We start from the raw sequence: 24,087 nt of genomic DNA, 5'->3' as shown, positions 1-24,087 counted from the left end.
CATTATCTGGTCGGATCAAGTGCGACTTAGCCGAAGGAGATGTGGAGAACTACCTGTGACCACATGGCATGAACTTCGCAGGTTGATGAGGAAACGGTTCATTCCAAGTCACTATCACCGAGACCTTTATCAAAAACTATGAAACTTGAGTCAAGGGTCTCGAAGTGTAGATGACTATTTCAAGGAGATGGAAATAGCCATGCTACGTGCCGATGTAGTGGAGGACCGGGAAGCGACAATGGCTAGGTTCTTAACTGGGTTGAGACCCAAGATTGCAGAGGTAGTGGAGTTGCATCACTACGTGGAAATCACGGACATGGTGGACAAAGCTTCCAAAGTGGAGCGTCGCCTCAAGAGGAGGGATGCCACTCGACTCACTAGTACACCGGTTAGCTCGAATTGGAGAACATATCCGCCTACGAAGGAGAAGAAACCGATTATGGGAGCTTCGGGAAGGATACCAAGGCGGTGACTGACGCCTCTAAAGCCCGTAACCATGAGATCAAGTGCTTCAAATGCCAAGGGTTTGGTCACATCGCATCTCAGTGTCCAAATCGACGAACCATGCTCTTACTTGAAAATGGAGAAGTAGTGACGGATGAAGAAGACAGCTATAAAGGAGTACCATCGTTGGGAGAGAAGGATGCCGATTCTAGTGAGGAAATACCAACGAATGAACAACTCGACTTAGTGGTTCAAAAGGTGCTAACTGCTCAAGTAAAGGAAGAAAATGGCCAACAAAGGGAAAACATCTTCTACACACGTTGTCACATAAAAGGCAAGGTGTGTAGTCTTATAATTGATCCCAGGAGTTGTACAAACGTGGCAAGTATGACACTAGTGGAGAAGGCCTCGCTTCCTACAATCAAGCATCCACATCCATATAGGCTCCAATAGTTGAACGACAGTGGAGATGTGCGAGTCACAAAGCAAGTCGAGATCCTATTCCGCATTGGTCGATACGAGGATAAAGTCCTCTATGATGTCGTGCCAATGCAAGCTACTCATGTGCTATTGGGGAGACCATGGCAATATGATGAAAGAACTAGCCACGATGGTTTCACCAATAAGTACACCTTTATGCACGACAACAGGAAAGTCACACTTGTGCCTCTCACTCCTAAACAAGTGCACGAGGACCAAGTCCGGTTGCAACAAGAACACGAGGAGCAAAGGAAATTGAAAGGAGCCGAGAAGAGTGAGGGAAAACTGGCCTTAAATGGTTCGGCCCTTGAGAAGAGAACTGAGAGGAAGCAAAGCATGCTCGCAAAAGCCAGGGATGTAAAGAAAGCTTTACTTTCTTACCAACACTTGCTTATGATAGTATGTAAAGAAGTTATGCTTGCTTCTACCATATAACTACCATCATAACTACCATATAAATTTAACCACTGTATATTTTCATGATACCCCGTGTTATCTCATTGTTGCAGGAATTTGAGGATATGTTTCCTGAGGAGATCCCGGATGGACTACCTCCCATCCGTGGCATTGAGCACCAAATAAACCTCATTCCGGGCTCACCATTGCCCAATAAAGCCCCCTATCGCATGAGTCCCGAGGAAACCAAGGAACTACAAAGGCAAGTGGACGAACTGCTTAAGAAAGGTTGGGTGCATGAAAGCCTAAGTCCCTGTGCCGTCCCCATCATCTTGGCGTCAAAGAAGGATGGAAGCTCACGCATGTGTGTGGATTGCAGAGCCATCAATTCGATAACGGTAAAGTATCGTCATCATATACCTAGGTTAGATGACATGCTAGATGAACTAAATGGGGCTGTAATTTTCATGAAAATTGATTTTAAAAGTGGGTATCACCAAATCCGAATGAAGGACGGGGACGAATGGAAAACGGCTTTTAAGACTACTTATGGGTTGTATAAATGGATAGTCATGCCCTTTGGTTTATCTAACGCCCCTAATACATTCATGAGGTTAATGAATCATATTCTACGCCCTTTTCTTGATAAATTTGTGGTAGTCTATTTTGATGATATCTTAGTCTCTAGTCGAAATCTTGATGAACACATAGAGCATTTACGTGTTATTTTAAATGCCTTATGCCAAGCAAGTTTGTATGCTAACTTGAAAAAGTGTTCTTTTTGCACTAATCAGTTGGTCTTTCAAGGATATGCTATTAGTGCATAGGGAATACAGGTAGGCAAAAGGAAGGTGAAAGCCATCCAAGAATGGCCGACACCAAAGACTGTGAGCGAAGTAAGGAGCTTCCATGGATTAGCTAGTTTTTACCGCAGGTTTGTGCGAGATTTCAGCACCATTGCCGCTCCGTTGACTGCCGTAATCAAGAAGAATGTCGTCTTTCATTGGGGAGCTGACCAAGATAAGGCATTTCAATTACTTAAACACAAACTCACGCACACACCTGTACTGTCTTTGCCTAGTTTTGACAAGATGTTTGAAATCGAATGTGATACTTCAGGTGTTGGCATTGGAGCTGTGTTAATGCAAGAGGGTAGGCCTACTTTAGCGAGAAGCTGAGTGGGGCAGCCTTGAACTACTCCACCTACGATAAGGAGCTATACTCCCTCATTAGGGCTCTCGAAACATGGCAACATTATTTGAGAGCAAGGGAGTTCGTCATTCATACTGATCACGAGTCACTCAAACACTTGAAGTCACAACAAAAGTTGAACAAAAGGCATGCCGATGGATTGCTTTTGTTGAGACTTTCCCATACATGATCAAGTATAAGACAGGTAAAATCAATGTAGTAGCTGATGCCTTGTCACGCAGGTACTCTTTACTTACCTTACTCAACACTAAGCTACTTGGTTTTGAAACCATCAAGGAGTTATATGCAAAAGATCCAGATTTTAGTGAATGCTATGCACAATGCTTACAATCTAGGTTGGATCACTTTTTTATGCATGAAGGTTATTTGTTTCGAGTTGAAAAACTATGCATCCCTCAGTCTATTGTTAGTCCATGAAGCACATTCAGGTAGTCTAATGGGACACTTTGGTGCTGCAAAGACTTTGGTTGTTTTGCAGGAACACTTCTATTGGCCAAAGATGAGAAGAGATGTGGAACGTGTGTGGTTGGTCGATGCATTGTGTGCCACAAAGCTAAGTCTAAGACTCAACCATTCGGTTTGTATACCCCTTTACCTGTGCCTACTACACCTTGGATCGATATTTCTATGAATTTTGTACTTGAGTTGCCTAGGTCTAGGAAAGGACATTATAGCATATTTGTGGTAGTTGACAGATTTCCTAAAATGGCTCATTTCATTGCTTGTCACAAAACGGATGATGCTTCTTACATTGCTGATTTGTTCTTTCGTGGGATAGTTAGGTTACATGGCATGCCTAGAACTATTGTTTCTGACAGGGATGTTAAATTTCTTAGCTATTTCTGGAAGACATTGTGGGGAAAATTGGGCACTAAACTGTTATTCTCGACTTCAAGTCACCCGCAAACGGATAGCCAAACAGAAGTTGTTAATCGCACTTTATCTACATTGTTGCGTGCCATCATTAAAAAGAACATTAAGTCTTGGGAGGAATGTCTTCCTCATGTTGAGTTTGCCTATAACCGAACTGTGCATAGTGCTACACGTTTCTCACCTTTTGAAGTTGTATATGGTTTTAACCCGTTAACTTCTTTGGATTTGTCACCTTCGCCGTTGTCTGAGTGTGTCAATCTGGATGAAAAGAAAAGGGCAGATTTTGTGAAGGCACTACATGAGAAAGTGTGACTCAACATTGAGCAACGCACGAGTCAATATGCGAAGCAAGCAAACAAAGGAAGGCGTCAAATGATCTTTGATTGGTTGCACCTTCGCAAAGAGAGGTTTCCAGTTCAACGACAAAGCAAGCTACTCCCCTGAGGCGACGGTTCCTTCCAAGTTCTTGAGCGTGTGAACAACAATGCTTACAAGTTGGACCTCCCAGGTGAGTATGGAGCTATAAGTGCCACATTTAATGTCACTGACTTTAGTCCCTTTCTCGCAGAATTTGAATCAGATTTGAGGGCAAATCCTTTTCAAGAGGAGAGGAATGATGCGAAGGAGAACATCGAGTAGACCATACAAGTAGAACAAGTGAAGGTTTCCCTCGGCCCTGTCACTCGAGCACGCGTCAAGAAAATGAAGGAAGCACTCCAACTTCTAGTACAAGCTGCCCAAGCCCAAGTTGGGAGGCCTCGGCCCATAGAAGGCCTTGCAAGTGAGAATGAAAGACAAATCACCTTGGTAGAGGCCTTGCTCGATGAAGAGGACCTTGTTTGAAGGCCACAGCCCTTTCTGGAGTATCATGGTTAATCATATAGTTATTTAAAGTTTAAGTATTGCATTAGTAGTTATGGCCTATATCAATAAAGCTCATGTTGAGCATAGGACCGAGTAGGAGGCCCACTACCTTTGGCCGAACTTAGCAAGGGCCACGGACCTTCCTTGGAGCCCTAAGTCCCTTTTGGATTTTCGAGCATCTAGTAGTAGTATTATATATAGGACTATTGCTTGTATTATTTTTTTTCAGATTTGGTTTAATACAAAATTGAGAGTTCTCTCATTGGCTTCTTGTGAGCTTTTCCTGAAGTTCTTAGAATAATTCCCTAGGATCTTCAAGTTGACTTATCAATCTAGAATCACACTAGATTGTGGCGTCTTCTACACTATACCAAGGTTCGTTAGCCACGTGATTAACGGGTAAAGATATCATCAACTCCAAACGTGCTCCGTCCCTCTAGATCCTGTGCGCCTGTCTCTTGCGGGTTTCGTCACAAGTTGGCGATGTTCGTATCAGTTTGTAATCAGAGCTAGTTAGAGGTATCACATTACATCCCTTGTTTTTGTTGTTTTGAGCCAGTTTTTATCCATCAATTTTGTTGCTAGGTCGTTAGGGTTTTGTGTCAAATCGTGGGAAGGGTTTCTTGTGAAGTCCGAATCGTTTGCTTCTTGTTAGTGTGCTGTCCGCAATTTTCCAGAATTATTCCAGTATTTTCGTGTGTTGTTTCTGCCCAAGTTTCATCCATGAGTTTGTTGGTGTTGTGTTTGAATCATTAGAGTAAAAAAAAACAAAAAAAAGTCATGCACCTTATTTTGTTCTCACGTCAAGATGCTGGAATTTCGTTTTGAGTATTGCTGAAATTCTGTTTTACCTATTTCATGAGTTTTGGTTGTTGTTCTTGTAAACCTTGGATACCATAATATAATTTGGGGAAGTTCTTGAGTTCTTGAACAAGATTCTTGAAGTTCTTGGACCTGCAAGACTTGACTTGAAAGTTCTTGAAACCATAAAATCAAGAACTAGGGTTTCTTGAAAGTTTGAATAACCTTGCATCCGCTTCTTGATCTTGTGGTATAATCTGAAATTGTGATCCTTGAAGAGCCGAAATCTTGAACAAAAGACAAAAAAAGAAGAAAAGAAACGAAACAAAAAAAAAGAGGAACGAGAGACATTCGGCTCAAGGGAAATCAGATTTCCACATCTTGATTGGTTTGAGTTTCCAATTCTTGGTTGGCTTCCAAATCTTAATTGGCTTCAATATCTTGAGCTTCCTATTCTCGACTGAATTCCAACAACCTCAAATGACCTGGATAGCCCCAAAAACACCCCAAACCAGTTTCCTAAACCGCTACAAAGACCTTATCCAAATCACCCTTGGATTCTTGAGTTTCCTAAATTGGTTGGACTAGTTGTTGCAAACCGAATTGGCTGAAATTTGAGGGCTGATTCTTGCATTATTTGAACACCACAAAAGCACCTTTTTCCCTCCATAATACTGACCAGAACTCGGCAAAAACAGCAGCTCAAAATTCCAGTTTTCGGGTTGGAGTCTTTCTAGGATTCCAAATTTCAGCTTTGAGTTGTGAGTCGCGTCTAGTATCGATCATCTTAGGATTGCTTTCCTACATTATTTGAGTCATTAAACAGCATCTTAATTGTGTCATATACCTGAGTTTGTTCCAGTTTGACCCCTTGCTTCATTCATTGTTTGATACGTGGTTGAACGTCGACATTGGAGCTCCTTGGAGGAAATTTTCTGATTTTTTCAAGAGAGGCAAACAAAGGCCAATAAGGGTTATTTGTGAGATCATTAGAGTGAGTAATTTTGAGTGACACAAGAGAGTTGAGTGTAAACACGTAAGGGAGCGTCAAAGGCAATATACCCTTGTGTCTTTGCTAACTCTTTTTACAGGTTTACCTTAGCATGGATTCTCACCCTTTTGACAATAAACTTAACATGGAGGCCTTGACGAGTGAGTTCCAATGGAGGATGGACATGTCCCTTGAATCCCTACATGAGTGAATAGACCAACTTGAGAACCATCAACAACGAAGTAACTCGGTTCATGGAGGAAGCAATAGGGATGAATCCGGTCCTATGCATGGCGGAGATGAGGAAGACCGACGGCCTAGATATGCTCACCAAGACCAAAGAAGGAACGATGATGCACTCAAAGAAATCAAAATCAAAATCCCCTCATTCCAAGGGAAATCCGATCCGGATGCCTACTTGGAGTGGGAGAAATGCATCGAGCTGATCTTCGAATGTCAAGACTATAGGGAGGACCAAAAGGTAAAGCTTGCCACTCTCGAGTTCACGGATTACGCCATTATCTGGTCGGATCAAGTGCGACTTAGCCGAAGGAGATGTGGAGAACTACCTGTGACCACATGGCATGAACTTCGCAGGTTGATGAGGAAACGGTTCATTCCAAGTCACTATCACCGAGACCTTTATCAAAAACTATGAAACTTGAGTCAAGGGTCTCGAAGTGTAGATGACTATTTCAAGGAGATGGAAATAGCCATGCTACGTGCCGATGTAGTGGAGGACCGGGAAGCGACAATGGCTAGGTTCTTAACTGGGTTGAGACCCAAGATTGCAGAGGTAGTGGAGTTGCATCACTACGTGGAAATCACGGACATGGTGGACAAAGCTTCCAAAGTGGAGCGTCGCCTCAAGAGGAGGGATGCCACTCGACTCACTAGTACACCGGTTAGCTCGAATTGGAGAACATATCCGCCTACGAAGGAGAAGAAACCGATTATGGGAGCTTCGGGAAGGATACCAAGGCGGTGACTGACGCCTCTAAAGCCCGTAACCATGAGATCAAGTGCTTCAAATGCCAAGGGTTTGGTCACATCGCATCTCAGTGTCCAAATCGACGAACCATGCTCTTACTTGAAAATGGAGAAGTAGTGACGGATGAAGAAGACAGCTATAAAGGAGTACCATCGTTGGGAGAGAAGGATGCCGATTCTAGTGAGGAAATACCAACGAATGAACAACTCGACTTAGTGGTTCAAAAGGTGCTAACTGCTCAAGTAAAGGAAGAAAATGGCCAACAAAGGGAAAACATCTTCTACACACGTTGTCACATAAAAGGCAAGGTGTGTAGTCTTATAATTGATCCCAGGAGTTGTACAAACGTGGCAAGTATGACACTAGTGGAGAAGGCCTCGCTTCCTACAATCAAGCATCCACATCCATATAGGCTCCAATAGTTGAACGACAGTGGAGATGTGCGAGTCACAAAGCAAGTCGAGATCCTATTCCGCATTGGTCGATACGAGGATAAAGTCCTCTATGATGTCGTGCCAATGCAAGCTACTCATGTGCTATTGGGGAGACCATGGCAATATGATGAAAGAACTAGCCACGATGGTTTCACCAATAAGTACACCTTTATGCACGACAACAGGAAAGTCACACTTGTGCCTCTCACTCCTAAACAAGTGCACGAGGACCAAGTCCGGTTGCAACAAGAACACGAGGAGCAAAGGAAATTGAAAGGAGCCGAGAAGAGTGAGGGAAAACTGGCCTTAAATGGTTCGGCCCTTGAGAAGAGAACTGAGAGGAAGCAAAGCATGCTCGCAAAAGCCAGGGATGTAAAGAAAGCTTTACTTTCTTACCAACACTTGCTTATGATAGTATGTAAAGAAGTTATGCTTGCTTCTACCATATAACTACCATCATAACTACCATATAAATTTAACCACTGTATATTTTCATGATACCCCGTGTTATCTCATTGTTGCAGGAATTTGAGGATATGTTTCCTGAGGAGATCCCGGATGGACTACCTCCCATCCGTGGCATTGAGCACCAAATAAACCTCATTCCGGGCTCACCATTGCCCAATAAAGCCCCCTATCGCATGAGTCCCGAGGAAACCAAGGAACTACAAAGGCAAGTGGACGAACTGCTTAAGAAAGGTTGGGTGCATGAAAGCCTAAGTCCCTGTGCCGTCCCCATCATCTTGGCGTCAAAGAAGGATGGAAGCTCACGCATGTGTGTGGATTGCAGAGCCATCAATTCGATAACGGTAAAGTATCGTCATCATATACCTAGGTTAGATGACATGCTAGATGAACTAAATGGGGCTGTAATTTTCATGAAAATTGATTTTAAAAGTGGGTATCACCAAATCCGAATGAAGGACGGGGACGAATGGAAAACGGCTTTTAAGACTACTTATGGGTTGTATAAATGGATAGTCATGCCCTTTGGTTTATCTAACGCCCCTAATACATTCATGAGGTTAATGAATCATATTCTACGCCCTTTTCTTGATAAATTTGTGGTAGTCTATTTTGATGATATCTTAGTCTCTAGTCGAAATCTTGATGAACACATAGAGCATTTACGTGTTATTTTAAATGCCTTATGCCAAGCAAGTTTGTATGCTAACTTGAAAAAGTGTTCTTTTTGCACTAATCAGTTGGTCTTTCAAGGATATGCTATTAGTGCATAGGGAATACAGGTAGGCAAAAGGAAGGTGAAAGCCATCCAAGAATGGCCGACACCAAAGACTGTGAGCGAAGTAAGGAGCTTCCATGGATTAGCTAGTTTTTACCGCAGGTTTGTGCGAGATTTCAGCACCATTGCCGCTCCGTTGACTGCCGTAATCAAGAAGAATGTCGTCTTTCATTGGGGAGCTGACCAAGATAAGGCATTTCAATTACTTAAACACAAACTCACGCACACACCTGTACTGTCTTTGCCTAGTTTTGACAAGATGTTTGAAATCGAATGTGATACTTCAGGTGTTGGCATTGGAGCTGTGTTAATGCAAGAGGGTAGGCCTACTTTAGCGAGAAGCTGAGTGGGGCAGCCTTGAACTACTCCACCTACGATAAGGAGCTATACTCCCTCATTAGGGCTCTCGAAACATGGCAACATTATTTGAGAGCAAGGGAGTTCGTCATTCATACTGATCACGAGTCACTCAAACACTTGAAGTCACAACAAAAGTTGAACAAAAGGCATGCCGATGGATTGCTTTTGTTGAGACTTTCCCATACATGATCAAGTATAAGACAGGTAAAATCAATGTAGTAGCTGATGCCTTGTCACGCAGGTACTCTTTACTTACCTTACTCAACACTAAGCTACTTGGTTTTGAAACCATCAAGGAGTTATATGCAAAAGATCCAGATTTTAGTGAATGCTATGCACAATGCTTACAATCTAGGTTGGATCACTTTTTTATGCATGAAGGTTATTTGTTTCGAGTTGAAAAACTATGCATCCCTCAGTCTATTGTTAGTCCATGAAGCACATTCAGGTAGTCTAATGGGACACTTTGGTGCTGCAAAGACTTTGGTTGTTTTGCAGGAACACTTCTATTGGCCAAAGATGAGAAGAGATGTGGAACGTGTGTGGTTGGTCGATGCATTGTGTGCCACAAAGCTAAGTCTAAGACTCAACCATTCGGTTTGTATACCCCTTTACCTGTGCCTACTACACCTTGGATCGATATTTCTATGAATTTTGTACTTGAGTTGCCTAGGTCTAGGAAAGGACATTATAGCATATTTGTGGTAGTTGACAGATTTCCTAAAATGGCTCATTTCATTGCTTGTCACAAAACGGATGATGCTTCTTACATTGCTGATTTGTTCTTTCGTGGGATAGTTAGGTTACATGGCATGCCTAGAACTATTGTTTCTGACAGGGATGTTAAATTTCTTAGCTATTTCTGGAAGACATTGTGGGGAAAATTGGGCACTAAACTGTTATTCTCGACTTCAAGTCACCCGCAAACGGATAGCCAAACAGAAGTTGTTAATCGCACTTTATCTACATTGTTGCGTGCCATCATTAAAAAGAACATTAAGTCTTGGGAGGAATGTCTTCCTCATGTTGAGTTTGCCTATAACCGAACTGTGCATAGTGCTACACGTTTCTCACCTTTTGAAGTTGTATATGGTTTTAACCCGTTAACTTCTTTGGATTTGTCACCTTCGCCGTTGTCTGAGTGTGTCAATCTGGATGAAAAGAAAAGGGCAGATTTTGTGAAGGCACTACATGAGAAAGTGTGACTCAACATTGAGCAACGCACGAGTCAATATGCGAAGCAAGCAAACAAAGGAAGGCGTCAAATGATCTTTGATTGGTTGCACCTTCGCAAAGAGAGGTTTCCAGTTCAACGACAAAGCAAGCTACTCCCCTGAGGCGACGGTTCCTTCCAAGTTCTTGAGCGTGTGAACAACAATGCTTACAAGTTGGACCTCCCAGGTGAGTATGGAGCTATAAGTGCCACATTTAATGTCACTGACTTTAGTCCCTTTCTCGCAGAATTTGAATCAGATTTGAGGGCAAATCCTTTTCAAGAGGAGAGGAATGATGCGAAGGAGAACATCGAGTAGACCATACAAGTAGAACAAGTGAAGGTTTCCCTCGGCCCTGTCACTCGAGCACGCGTCAAGAAAATGAAGGAAGCACTCCAACTTCTAGTACAAGCTGCCCAAGCCCAAGTTGGGAGGCCTCGGCCCATAGAAGGCCTTGCAAGTGAGAATGAAAGACAAATCACCTTGGTAGAGGCCTTGCTCGATGAAGAGGACCTTGTTTGAAGGCCACAGCCCTTTCTGGAGTATCATGGTTAATCATATAGTTATTTAAAGTTTAAGTATTGCATTAGTAGTTATGGCCTATATCAATAAAGCTCATGTTGAGCATAGGACCGAGTAGGAGGCCCACTACCTTTGGCCGAACTTAGCAAGGGCCACGGACCTTCCTTGGAGCCCTAAGTCCCTTTTGGATTTTCGAGCATCTAGTAGTAGTATTATATATAGGACTATTGCTTGTATTATTTTTTTTCAGATTTGGTTTAATACAAAATTGAGAGTTCTCTCATTGGCTTCTTGTGAGCTTTTCCTGAAGTTCTTAGAATAATTCCCTAGGATCTTCAAGTTGACTTATCAATCTAGAATCACACTAGATTGTGGCGTCTTCTACACTATACCAAGGTTCGTTAGCCACGTGATTAACGGGTAAAGATATCATCAACTCCAAACGTGCTCCGTCCCTCTAGATCCTGTGCGCCTGTCTCTTGCGGGTTTCGTCACAAGTTGGCGATGTTCGTATCAGTTTGTAATCAGAGCTAGTTAGAGGTATCACATTACATCCCTTGTTTTTGTTGTTTTGAGCCAGTTTTTATCCATCAATTTTGTTGCTAGGTCGTTAGGGTTTTGTGTCAAATCGTGGGAAGGGTTTCTTGTGAAGTCCGAATCGTTTGCTTCTTGTTAGTGTGCTGTCCGCAATTTTCCAGAATTATTCCAGTATTTTCGTGTGTTGTTTCTGCCCAAGTTTCATCCATGAGTTTGTTGGTGTTGTGTTTGAATCATTAGAGTAAAAAAAAACAAAAAAAAGTCATGCACCTTATTTTGTTCTCACGTCAAGATGCTGGAATTTCGTTTTGAGTATTGCTGAAATTCTGTTTTACCTATTTCATGAGTTTTGGTTGTTGTTCTTGTAAACCTTGGATACCATAATATAATTTGGGGAAGTTCTTGAGTTCTTGAACAAGATTCTTGAAGTTCTTGGACCTGCAAGACTTGACTTGAAAGTTCTTGAAACCATAAAATCAAGAACTAGGGTTTCTTGAAAGTTTGAATAACCTTGCATCCGCTTCTTGATCTTGTGGTATAATCTGAAATTGTGATCCTTGAAGAGCCGAAATCTTGAACAAAAGACAAAAAAAGAAGAAAAGAAACGAAACAAAAAAAAAGAGGAACGAGAGACATTCGGCTCAAGGGAAATCAGATTTCCACATCTTGATTGGTTTGAGTTTCCAATTCTTGGTTGGCTTCCAAATCTTAATTGGCTTCAATATCTTGAGCTTCCTATTCTCGACTGAATTCCAACAACCTCAAATGACCTGGATAGCCCCAAAAACACCCCAAACCAGTTTCCTAAACCGCTACAAAGACCTTATCCAAATCACCCTTGGATTCTTGAGTTTCCTAAATTGGTTGGACTAGTTGTTGCAAACCGAATTGGCTGAAATTTGAGGGCTGATTCTTGCATTATTTGAACACCACAAAAGCACCTTTTTCCCTCCATAATACTGACCAGAACTCGGCAAAAACAGCAGCTCAAAATTCCAGTTTTCGGGTTGGAGTCTTTCTAGGATTCCAAATTTCAGCTTTGAGTTGTGAGTCGCGTCTAGTATCGATCATCTTAGGATTGCTTTCCTACATTATTTGAGTCATTAAACAGCATCTTAATTGTGTCATATACCTGAGTTTGTTCCAGTTTGACCCCTTGCTTCATTCATTGTTTGATACGTGGTTGAACGTCGACATTGGAGCTCCTTGGAGGAAATTTTCTGATTTTTTCAAGAGAGGCAAACAAAGGCCAATAAGGGTTATTTGTGAGATCATTAGAGTGAGTAATTTTGAGTGACACAAGAGAGTTGAGTGTAAACACGTAAGGGAGCGTCAAAGGCAATATACCCTTGTGTCTTTGCTAACTCTTTTTACAGGTTTACCTTAGCATGGATTCTCACCCTTTTGACAATAAACTTAACATGGAGGCCTTGACGAGTGAGTTCCAATGGAGGATGGACATGTCCCTTGAATCCCTACATGAGTGAATAGACCAACTTGAGAACCATCAACAACGAAGTAACTCGGTTCATGGAGGAAGCAATAGGGATGAATCCGGTCCTATGCATGGCGGAGATGAGGAAGACCGACGGCCTAGATATGCTCACCAAGACCAAAGAAGGAACGATGATGCACTCAAAGAAATCAAAATCAAAATCCCCTCATTCCAAGGGAAATCCGATCCGGATGCCTACTTGGAGTGGGAGAAATGCATCGAGCTGATCTTCGAATGTCAAGACTATAGGGAGGACCAAAAGGTAAAGCTTGCCACTCTCGAGTTCACGGATTACGCCATTATCTGGTCGGATCAAGTGCGACTTAGCCGAAGGAGATGTGGAGAACTACCTGTGACCACATGGCATGAACTTCGCAGGTTGATGAGGAAACGGTTCATTCCAAGTCACTATCACCGAGACCTTTATCAAAAACTATGAAACTTGAGTCAAGGGTCTCGAAGTGTAGATGACTATTTCAAGGAGATGGAAATAGCCATGCTACGTGCCGATGTAGTGGAGGACCGGGAAGCGACAATGGCTAGGTTCTTAACTGGGTTGAGACCCAAGATTGCAGAGGTAGTGGAGTTGCATCACTACGTGGAAATCACGGACATGGTGGACAAAGCTTCCAAAGTGGAGCGTCGCCTCAAGAGGAGGGATGCCACTCGACTCACTAGTACACCGGTTAGCTCGAATTGGAGAACATATCCGCCTACGAAGGAGAAGAAACCGATTATGGGAGCTTCGGGAAGGATACCAAGGCGGTGACTGACGCCTCTAAAGCCCGTAACCATGAGATCAAGTGCTTCAAATGCCAAGGGTTTGGTCACATCGCATCTCAGTGTCCAAATCGACGAACCATGCTCTTACTTGAAAATGGAGAAGTAGTGACGGATGAAGAAGACAGCTATAAAGGAGTACCATCGTTGGGAGAGAAGGATGCCGATTCTAGTGAGGAAATACCAACGAATGAACAACTCGACTTAGTGGTTCAAAAGGTGCTAACTGCTCAAGTAAAGGAAGAAAATGGCCAACAAAGGGAAAACATCTTCTACACACGTTGTCACATAAAAGGCAAGGTGTGTAGTCTTATAATTGATCCCAGGAGTTGTACAAACGTGGCAAGTATGACACTAGTGGAGAAGGCCTCGCTTCCTACAATCAAGCATCCACATCCATATAGGCTCCAATAGTTGAACGACAGTGGAGATGTGCGAGTCACAAAGCAAGTCGAGATCCTATTCCGCATTGGTCGATACGAGGATAAAGTCCTCTATGATGTCGTGCCAATGCAAGCTACTCATGTGCTATTGGGGAGACCATGGCAATATGATGAAAGAACTAGCCACGATGGTTTCACCAATAAGTACACCTTTATGCACGACAACAGGAAAGTCACACTTGTGCCTCTCACTCCTAAACAAGTGCACGAGGACCAAGTCCGGTTGCAACAAGAACACGAGGAGCAAAGGAAATTGAAAGGAGCCGAGAAGAGTGAGGGAAAACTGGCCTTAAATGGTTCGGCCCTTGAGAAGAGAACTGAGAGGAAGCAAAGCATGCTCGCAAAAGCCAGGGATGTAAAGAAAGCTTTACTTTCTTACCAACACTTGCTTATGATAGTATGTAAAGAAGTTATGCTTGCTTCTACCATATAACTACCATCATAACTACCATATAAATTTAACCACTGTATATTTTCATGATACCCCGTGTTATCTCATTGTTGCAGGAATTTGAGGATATGTTTCCTGAGGAGATCCCGGATGGACTACCTCCCATCCGTGGCATTGAGCACCAAATAAACCTCATTCCGGGCTCACCATTGCCCAATAAAGCCCCCTATCGCATGAGTCCCGAGGAAACCAAGGAACTACAAAGGCAAGTGGACGAACTGCTTAAGAAAGGTTGGGTGCATGAAAGCCTAAGTCCCTGTGCCGTCCCCATCATCTTGGCGTCAAAGAAGGATGGAAGCTCACGCATGTGTGTGGATTGCAGAGCCATCAATTCGATAACGGTAAAGTATCGTCATCATATACCTAGGTTAGATGACATGCTAGATGAACTAAATGGGGCTGTAATTTTCATGAAAATTGATTTTAAAAGTGGGTATCACCAAATCCGAATGAAGGACGGGGACGAATGGAAAACGGCTTTTAAGACTACTTATGGGTTGTATAAATGGATAGTCATGCCCTTTGGTTTATCTAACGCCCCTAATACATTCATGAGGTTAATGAATCATATTCTACGCCCTTTTCTTGATAAATTTGTGGTAGTCTATTTTGATGATATCTTAGTCTCTAGTCGAAATCTTGATGAACACATAGAGCATTTACGTGTTATTTTAAATGCCTTATGCCAAGCAAGTTTGTATGCTAACTTGAAAAAGTGTTCTTTTTGCACTAATCAGTTGGTCTTTCAAGGATATGCTATTAGTGCATAGGGAATACAGGTAGGCAAAAGGAAGGTGAAAGCCATCCAAGAATGGCCGACACCAAAGACTGTGAGCGAAGTAAGGAGCTTCCATGGATTAGCTAGTTTTTACCGCAGGTTTGTGCGAGATTTCAGCACCATTGCCGCTCCGTTGACTGCCGTAATCAAGAAGAATGTCGTCTTTCATTGGGGAGCTGACCAAGATAAGGCATTTCAATTACTTAAACACAAACTCACGCACACACCTGTACTGTCTTTGCCTAGTTTTGACAAGATGTTTGAAATCGAATGTGATACTTCAGGTGTTGGCATTGGAGCTGTGTTAATGCAAGAGGGTAGGCCTACTTTAGCGAGAAGCTGAGTGGGGCAGCCTTGAACTACTCCACCTACGATAAGGAGCTATACTCCCTCATTAGGGCTCTCGAAACATGGCAACATTATTTGAGAGCAAGGGAGTTCGTCATTCATACTGATCACGAGTCACTCAAACACTTGAAGTCACAACAAAAGTTGAACAAAAGGCATGCCGATGGATTGCTTTTGTTGAGACTTTCCCATACATGATCAAGTATAAGACAGGTAAAATCAATGTAGTAGCTGATGCCTTGTCACGCAGGTACTCTTTACTTACCTTACTCAACACTAAGCTACTTGGTTTTGAAACCATCAAGGAGTTATATGCAAAAGATCCAGATTTTAGTGAATGCTATGCACAATGCTTACAATCTAGGTTGGATCACTTTTTTATGCATGAAGGTTATTTGTTTCGAGTTGAAAAACTATGCATCCCTCAGTCTATTGTTAGTCCATGAAGCACATTCAGGTAGTCTAATGGGACACTTTGGTGCTGCAAAGACTTTGGTTGTTTTGCAGGAACACTTCTATTGGCCAAAGATGAGAAGAGATGTGGAACGTGTGTGGTTGGTCGATGCATTGTGTGCCACAAAGCTAAGTCTAAGACTCAACCATTCGGTTTGTATACCCCTTTACCTGTGCCTACTACACCTTGGATCGATATTTCTATGAATTTTGTACTTGAGTTGCCTAGGTCTAGGAAAGGACATTATAGCATATTTGTGGTAGTTGACAGATTTCCTAAAATGGCTCATTTCATTGCTTGTCACAAAACGGATGATGCTTCTTACATTGCTGATTTGTTCTTTCGTGGGATAGTTAGGTTACATGGCATGCCTAGAACTATTGTTTCTGACAGGGATGTTAAATTTCTTAGCTATTTCTGGAAGACATTGTGGGGAAAATTGGGCACTAAACTGTTATTCTCGACTTCAAGTCACCCGCAAACGGATAGCCAAACAGAAGTTGTTAATCGCACTTTATCTACATTGTTGCGTGCCATCATTAAAAAGAACATTAAGTCTTGGGAGGAATGTCTTCCTCATGTTGAGTTTGCCTATAACCGAACTGTGCATAGTGCTACACGTTTCTCACCTTTTGAAGTTGTATATGGTTTTAACCCGTTAACTTCTTTGGATTTGTCACCTTCGCCGTTGTCTGAGTGTGTCAATCTGGATGAAAAGAAAAGGGCAGATTTTGTGAAGGCACTACATGAGAAAGTGTGACTCAACATTGAGCAACGCACGAGTCAATATGCGAAGCAAGCAAACAAAGGAAGGCGTCAAATGATCTTTGATTGGTTGCACCTTCGCAAAGAGAGGTTTCCAGTTCAACGACAAAGCAAGCTACTCCCCTGAGGCGACGGTTCCTTCCAAGTTCTTGAGCGTGTGAACAACAATGCTTACAAGTTGGACCTCCCAGGTGAGTATGGAGCTATAAGTGCCACATTTAATGTCACTGACTTTAGTCCCTTTCTCGCAGAATTTGAATCAGATTTGAGGGCAAATCCTTTTCAAGAGGAGAGGAATGATGCGAAGGAGAACATCGAGTAGACCATACAAGTAGAACAAGTGAAGGTTTCCCTCGGCCCTGTCACTCGAGCACGCGTCAAGAAAATGAAGGAAGCACTCCAACTTCTAGTACAAGCTGCCCAAGCCCAAGTTGGGAGGCCTCGGCCCATAGAAGGCCTTGCAAGTGAGAATGAAAGACAAATCACCTTGGTAGAGGCCTTGCTCGATGAAGAGGACCTTGTTTGAAGGCCACAGCCCTTTCTGGAGTATCATGGTTAATCATATAGTTATTTAAAGTTTAAGTATTGCATTAGTAGTTATGGCCTATATCAATAAAGCTCATGTTGAGCATAGGACCGAGTAGGAGGCCCACTACCTTTGGCCGAACTTAGCAAGGGCCACGGACCTTCCTTGGAGCCCTAAGTCCCTTTTGGATTTTCGAGCATCTAGTAGTAGTATTATATATAGGACTATTGCTTGTATTATTTTTTTTCAGATTTGGTTTAATACAAAATTGAGAGTTCTCTCATTGGCTTCTTGTGAGCTTTTCCTGAAGTTCTTAGAATAATTCCCTAGGATCTTCAAGTTGACTTATCAATCTAGAATCACACTAGATTGTGGCGTCTTCTACACTATACCAAGGTTCGTTAGCCACGTGATTAACGGGTAAAGATATCATCAACTCCAAACGTGCTCCGTCCCTCTAGATCCTGTGCGCCTGTCTCTTGCGGGTTTCGTCACAAGTTGGCGATGTTCGTATCAGTTTGTAATCAGAGCTAGTTAGAGGTATCACATTACATCCCTTGTTTTTGTTGTTTTGAGCCAGTTTTTATCCATCAATTTTGTTGCTAGGTCGTTAGGGTTTTGTGTCAAATCGTGGGAAGGGTTTCTTGTGAAGTCCGAATCGTTTGCTTCTTGTTAGTGTGCTGTCCGCAATTTTCCAGAATTATTCCAGTATTTTCGTGTGTTGTTTCTGCCCAAGTTTCATCCATGAGTTTGTTGGTGTTGTGTTTGAATCATTAGAGTAAAAAAAAACAAAAAAAAGTCATGCACCTTATTTTGTTCTCACGTCAAGATGCTGGAATTTCGTTTTGAGTATTGCTGAAATTCTGTTTTACCTATTTCATGAGTTTTGGTTGTTGTTCTTGTAAACCTTGGATACCATAATATAATTTGGGGAAGTTCTTGAGTTCTTGAACAAGATTCTTGAAGTTCTTGGACCTGCAAGACTTGACTTGAAAGTTCTTGAAACCATAAAATCAAGAACTAGGGTTTCTTGAAAGTTTGAATAACCTTGCATCCGCTTCTTGATCTTGTGGTATAATCTGAAATTGTGATCCTTGAAGAGCCGAAATCTTGAACAAAAGACAAAAAAAGAAGAAAAGAAACGAAACAAAAAAAAAGAGGAACGAGAGACATTCGGCTCAAGGGAAATCAGATTTCCACATCTTGATTGGTTTGAGTTTCCAATTCTTGGTTGGCTTCCAAATCTTAATTGGCTTCAATATCTTGAGCTTCCTATTCTCGACTGAATTCCAACAACCTCAAATGACCTGGATAGCCCCAAAAACACCCCAAACCAGTTTCCTAAACCGCTACAAAGACCTTATCCAAATCACCCTTGGATTCTTGAGTTTCCTAAATTGGTTGGACTAGTTGTTGCAAACCGAATTGGCTGAAATTTGAGGGCTGATTCTTGCATTATTTGAACACCACAAAAGCACCTTTTTCCCTCCATAATACTGACCAGAACTCGGCAAAAACAGCAGCTCAAAATTCCAGTTTTCGGGTTGGAGTCTTTCTAGGATTCCAAATTTCAGCTTTGAGTTGTGAGTCGCGTCTAGTATCGATCATCTTAGGATTGCTTTCCTACATTATTTGAGTCATTAAACAGCATCTTAATTGTGTCATATACCTGAGTTTGTTCCAGTTTGACCCCTTGCTTCATTCATTGTTTGATACGTGGTTGAACGTCGACATTGGAGCTCCTTGGAGGAAATTTTCTGATTTTTTCAAGAGAGGCAAACAAAGGCCAATAAGGGTTATTTGTGAGATCATTAGAGTGAGTAATTTTGAGTGACACAAGAGAGTTGAGTGTAAACACGTAAGGGAGCGTCAAAGGCAATATACCCTTGTGTCTTTGCTAACTCTTTTTACAGGTTTACCTTAGCATGGATTCTCACCCTTTTGACAATAAACTTAACATGGAGGCCTTGACGAGTGAGTTCCAATGGAGGATGGACATGTCCCTTGAATCCCTACATGAGTGAATAGACCAACTTGAGAACCATCAACAACGAAGTAACTCGGTTCATGGAGGAAGCAATAGGGATGAATCCGGTCCTATGCATGGCGGAGATGAGGAAGACCGACGGCCTAGATATGCTCACCAAGACCAAAGAAGGAACGATGATGCACTCAAAGAAATCAAAATCAAAATCCCCTCATTCCAAGGGAAATCCGATCCGGATGCCTACTTGGAGTGGGAGAAATGCATCGAGCTGATCTTCGAATGTCAAGACTATAGGGAGGACCAAAAGGTAAAGCTTGCCACTCTCGAGTTCACGGATTACGCCATTATCTGGTCGGATCAAGTGCGACTTAGCCGAAGGAGATGTGGAGAACTACCTGTGACCACATGGCATGAACTTCGCAGGTTGATGAGGAAACGGTTCATTCCAAGTCACTATCACCGAGACCTTTATCAAAAACTATGAAACTTGAGTCAAGGGTCTCGAAGTGTAGATGACTATTTCAAGGAGATGGAAATAGCCATGCTACGTGCCGATGTAGTGGAGGACCGGGAAGCGACAATGGCTAGGTTCTTAACTGGGTTGAGACCCAAGATTGCAGAGGTAGTGGAGTTGCATCACTACGTGGAAATCACGGACATGGTGGACAAAGCTTCCAAAGTGGAGCGTCGCCTCAAGAGGAGGGATGCCACTCGACTCACTAGTACACCGGTTAGCTCGAATTGGAGAACATATCCGCCTACGAAGGAGAAGAAACCGATTATGGGAGCTTCGGGAAGGATACCAAGGCGGTGACTGACGCCTCTAAAGCCCGTAACCATGAGATCAAGTGCTTCAAATGCCAAGGGTTTGGTCACATCGCATCTCAGTGTCCAAATCGACGAACCATGCTCTTACTTGAAAATGGAGAAGTAGTGACGGATGAAGAAGACAGCTATAAAGGAGTACCATCGTTGGGAGAGAAGGATGCCGATTCTAGTGAGGAAATACCAACGAATGAACAACTCGACTTAGTGGTTCAAAAGGTGCTAACTGCTCAAGTAAAGGAAGAAAATGGCCAACAAAGGGAAAACATCTTCTACACACGTTGTCACATAAAAGGCAAGGTGTGTAGTCTTATAATTGATCCCAGGAGTTGTACAAACGTGGCAAGTATGACACTAGTGGAGAAGGCCTCGCTTCCTACAATCAAGCATCCACATCCATATAGGCTCCAATAGTTGAACGACAGTGGAGATGTGCGAGTCACAAAGCAAGTCGAGATCCTATTCCGCATTGGTCGATACGAGGATAAAGTCCTCTATGATGTCGTGCCAATGCAAGCTACTCATGTGCTATTGGGGAGACCATGGCAATATGATGAAAGAACTAGCCACGATGGTTTCACCAATAAGTACACCTTTATGCACGACAACAGGAAAGTCACACTTGTGCCTCTCACTCCTAAACAAGTGCACGAGGACCAAGTCCGGTTGCAACAAGAACACGAGGAGCAAAGGAAATTGAAAGGAGCCGAGAAGAGTGAGGGAAAACTGGCCTTAAATGGTTCGGCCCTTGAGAAGAGAACTGAGAGGAAGCAAAGCATGCTCGCAAAAGCCAGGGATGTAAAGAAAGCTTTACTTTCTTACCAACACTTGCTTATGATAGTATGTAAAGAAGTTATGCTTGCTTCTACCATATAACTACCATCATAACTACCATATAAATTTAACCACTGTATATTTTCATGATACCCCGTGTTATCTCATTGTTGCAGGAATTTGAGGATATGTTTCCTGAGGAGATCCCGGATGGACTACCTCCCATCCGTGGCATTGAGCACCAAATAAACCTCATTCCGGGCTCACCATTGCCCAATAAAGCCCCCTATCGCATGAGTCCCGAGGAAACCAAGGAACTACAAAGGCAAGTGGACGAACTGCTTAAGAAAGGTTGGGTGCATGAAAGCCTAAGTCCCTGTGCCGTCCCCATCATCTTGGCGTCAAAGAAGGATGGAAGCTCACGCATGTGTGTGGATTGCAGAGCCATCAATTCGATAACGGTAAAGTATCGTCATCATATACCTAGGTTAGATGACATGCTAGATGAACTAAATGGGGCTGTAATTTTCATGAAAATTGATTTTAAAAGTGGGTATCACCAAATCCGAATGAAGGACGGGGACGAATGGAAAACGGCTTTTAAGACTACTTATGGGTTGTATAAATGGATAGTCATGCCCTTTGGTTTATCTAACGCCCCTAATACATTCATGAGGTTAATGAATCATATTCTACGCCCTTTTCTTGATAAATTTGTGGTAGTCTATTTTGATGATATCTTAGTCTCTAGTCGAAATCTTGATGAACACATAGAGCATTTACGTGTTATTTTAAATGCCTTATGCCAAGCAAGTTTGTATGCTAACTTGAAAAAGTGTTCTTTTTGCACTAATCAGTTGGTCTTTCAAGGATATGCTATTAGTGCATAGGGAATACAGGTAGGCAAAAGGAAGGTGAAAGCCATCCAAGAATGGCCGACACCAAAGACTGTGAGCGAAGTAAGGAGCTTCCATGGATTAGCTAGTTTTTACCGCAGGTTTGTGCGAGATTTCAGCACCATTGCCGCTCCGTTGACTGCCGTAATCAAGAAGAATGTCGTCTTTCATTGGGGAGCTGACCAAGATAAGGCATTTCAATTACTTAAACACAAACTCACGCACACACCTGTACTGTCTTTGCCTAGTTTTGACAAGATGTTTGAAATCGAATGTGATACTTCAGGTGTTGGCATTGGAGCTGTGTTAATGCAAGAGGGTAGGCCTACTTTAGCGAGAAGCTGAGTGGGGCAGCCTTGAACTACTCCACCTACGATAAGGAGCTATACTCCCTCATTAGGGCTCTCGAAACATGGCAACATTATTTGAGAGCAAGGGAGTTCGTCATTCATACTGATCACGAGTCACTCAAACACTTGAAGTCACAACAAAAGTTGAACAAAAGGCATGCCGATGGATTGCTTTTGTTGAGACTTTCCCATACATGATCAAGTATAAGACAGGTAAAATCAATGTAGTAGCTGATGCCTTGTCACGCAGGTACTCTTTACTTACCTTACTCAACACTAAGCTACTTGGTTTTGAAACCATCAAGGAGTTATATGCAAAAGATCCAGATTTTAGTGAATGCTATGCACAATGCTTACAATCTAGGTTGGATCACTTTTTTATGCATGAAGGTTATTTGTTTCGAGTTGAAAAACTATGCATCCCTCAGTCTATTGTTAGTCCATGAAGCACATTCAGGTAGTCTAATGGGACACTTTGGTGCTGCAAAGACTTTGGTTGTTTTGCAGGAACACTTCTATTGGCCAAAGATGAGAAGAGATGTGGAACGTGTGTGGTTGGTCGATGCATTGTGTGCCACAAAGCTAAGTCTAAGACTCAACCATTCGGTTTGTATACCCCTTTACCTGTGCCTACTACACCTTGGATCGATATTTCTATGAATTTTGTACTTGAGTTGCCTAGGTCTAGGAAAGGACATTATAGCATATTTGTGGTAGTTGACAGATTTCCTAAAATGGCTCATTTCATTGCTTGTCACAAAACGGATGATGCTTCTTACATTGCTGATTTGTTCTTTCGTGGGATAGTTAGGTTACATGGCATGCCTAGAACTATTGTTTCTGACAGGGATGTTAAATTTCTTAGCTATTTCTGGAAGACATTGTGGGGAAAATTGGGCACTAAACTGTTATTCTCGACTTCAAGTCACCCGCAAACGGATAGCCAAACAGAAGTTGTTAATCGCACTTTATCTACATTGTTGCGTGCCATCATTAAAAAGAACATTAAGTCTTGGGAGGAATGTCTTCCTCATGTTGAGTTTGCCTATAACCGAACTGTGCATAGTGCTACACGTTTCTCACCTTTTGAAGTTGTATATGGTTTTAACCCGTTAACTTCTTTGGATTTGTCACCTTCGCCGTTGTCTGAGTGTGTCAATCTGGATGAAAAGAAAAGGGCAGATTTTGTGAAGGCACTACATGAGAAAGTGTGACTCAACATTGAGCAACGCACGAGTCAATATGCGAAGCAAGCAAACAAAGGAAGGCGTCAAATGATCTTTGATTGGTTGCACCTTCGCAAAGAGAGGTTTCCAGTTCAACGACAAAGCAAGCTACTCCCCTGAGGCGACGGTTCCTTCCAAGTTCTTGAGCGTGTGAACAACAATGCTTACAAGTTGGACCTCCCAGGTGAGTATGGAGCTATAAGTGCCACATTTAATGTCACTGACTTTAGTCCCTTTCTCGCAGAATTTGAATCAGATTTGAGGGCAAATCCTTTTCAAGAGGAGAGGAATGATGCGAAGGAGAACATCGAGTAGACCATACAAGTAGAACAAGTGAAGGTTTCCCTCGGCCCTGTCACTCGAGCACGCGTCAAGAAAATGAAGGAAGCACTCCAACTTCTAGTACAAGCTGCCCAAGCCCAAGTTGGGAGGCCTCGGCCCATAGAAGGCCTTGCAAGTGAGAATGAAAGACAAATCACCTTGGTAGAGGCCTTGCTCGATGAAGAGGACCTTGTTTGAAGGCCACAGCCCTTTCTGGAGTATCATGGTTAATCATATAGTTATTTAAAGTTTAAGTATTGCATTAGTAGTTATGGCCTATATCAATAAAGCTCATGTTGAGCATAG

The 24,087-nt window shown here is 42.5% G+C and overlaps 4 protein-coding genes across 4 annotated transcripts; all 4 read left to right on the top strand.

Moving 5' to 3' along the window:
- Window positions 1-564: 564 nt before the first annotated feature.
- Window positions 565-3,717, top strand: LOC140005565 (uncharacterized). Its single transcript, XM_072046574.1, has 5 exons — window positions 565-783; window positions 898-1,323; window positions 1,434-1,778; window positions 2,707-2,893; window positions 3,011-3,717. Exons 1-5 carry the CDS (start codon window positions 565-567, stop codon window positions 3,715-3,717), a joined length of 1,884 nt encoding a protein of 627 aa, XP_071902675.1.
- A 3,424-nt stretch (window positions 3,718-7,141) lies between these two features.
- On the top strand, window positions 7,142-10,294 carry LOC113720160 (uncharacterized). Its single transcript, XM_072046573.1, has 5 exons — window positions 7,142-7,360; window positions 7,475-7,900; window positions 8,011-8,355; window positions 9,284-9,470; window positions 9,588-10,294. The coding sequence occupies exons 1-5, from the start codon at window positions 7,142-7,144 to the stop codon at window positions 10,292-10,294; spliced, it is 1,884 nt and encodes a 627-aa protein (XP_071902674.1).
- Window positions 10,295-13,718: 3,424 nt separating this feature from the next.
- Window positions 13,719-16,871, top strand: LOC140005564 (uncharacterized). The gene is made up of 5 exons (XM_072046572.1): window positions 13,719-13,937; window positions 14,052-14,477; window positions 14,588-14,932; window positions 15,861-16,047; window positions 16,165-16,871. Exons 1-5 carry the CDS (start codon window positions 13,719-13,721, stop codon window positions 16,869-16,871), a joined length of 1,884 nt encoding a protein of 627 aa, XP_071902673.1.
- A 3,424-nt stretch (window positions 16,872-20,295) lies between these two features.
- LOC140005563 (uncharacterized) lies at window positions 20,296-23,448 on the top strand. The gene is made up of 5 exons (XM_072046571.1): window positions 20,296-20,514; window positions 20,629-21,054; window positions 21,165-21,509; window positions 22,438-22,624; window positions 22,742-23,448. The coding sequence occupies exons 1-5, from the start codon at window positions 20,296-20,298 to the stop codon at window positions 23,446-23,448; spliced, it is 1,884 nt and encodes a 627-aa protein (XP_071902672.1).
- Window positions 23,449-24,087: the final 639 nt, after the last annotated feature.

The sequence above is a fragment of the Coffea arabica genome, chromosome 4e, assembly GCF_036785885.1.
Source record: "Coffea arabica cultivar ET-39 chromosome 4e, Coffea Arabica ET-39 HiFi, whole genome shotgun sequence".
NCBI classification, from domain to species: Eukaryota; Viridiplantae; Streptophyta; class Magnoliopsida; order Gentianales; family Rubiaceae; genus Coffea; species Coffea arabica.
Note: the sequence above shows the minus strand (reverse complement) of the source record. Positions and strands in the feature narration are given on the sequence as shown.

Excerpts from the sequence above, each read along its gene's own strand:
- LOC140005565 (XM_072046574.1), top strand. The coding sequence starts at position 565 with ATGCTCTTACTTGAAAATGGAGAAGTAGTGACGGATGAAGAAGACAGC. Across the intron at positions 1,324-1,433 it reads ACCAACACTTGCTTATGATA|GAATTTGAGGATATGTTTCC; the intron begins GTATGTAAAGAA and ends TCATTGTTGCAG. Across the intron at positions 1,779-2,706 it reads TAGATGAACTAAATGGGGCT|TATAAGACAGGTAAAATCAA; the intron begins GTAATTTTCATG and ends TACATGATCAAG.
- LOC113720160 (XM_072046573.1), top strand. The coding sequence starts at position 7,142 with ATGCTCTTACTTGAAAATGGAGAAGTAGTGACGGATGAAGAAGACAGC. Across the intron at positions 7,901-8,010 it reads ACCAACACTTGCTTATGATA|GAATTTGAGGATATGTTTCC; the intron begins GTATGTAAAGAA and ends TCATTGTTGCAG. Across the intron at positions 8,356-9,283 it reads TAGATGAACTAAATGGGGCT|TATAAGACAGGTAAAATCAA; the intron begins GTAATTTTCATG and ends TACATGATCAAG.
- LOC140005564 (XM_072046572.1), top strand. The coding sequence starts at position 13,719 with ATGCTCTTACTTGAAAATGGAGAAGTAGTGACGGATGAAGAAGACAGC. Across the intron at positions 14,478-14,587 it reads ACCAACACTTGCTTATGATA|GAATTTGAGGATATGTTTCC; the intron begins GTATGTAAAGAA and ends TCATTGTTGCAG. Across the intron at positions 14,933-15,860 it reads TAGATGAACTAAATGGGGCT|TATAAGACAGGTAAAATCAA; the intron begins GTAATTTTCATG and ends TACATGATCAAG.
- LOC140005563 (XM_072046571.1), top strand. The coding sequence starts at position 20,296 with ATGCTCTTACTTGAAAATGGAGAAGTAGTGACGGATGAAGAAGACAGC. Across the intron at positions 21,055-21,164 it reads ACCAACACTTGCTTATGATA|GAATTTGAGGATATGTTTCC; the intron begins GTATGTAAAGAA and ends TCATTGTTGCAG. Across the intron at positions 21,510-22,437 it reads TAGATGAACTAAATGGGGCT|TATAAGACAGGTAAAATCAA; the intron begins GTAATTTTCATG and ends TACATGATCAAG.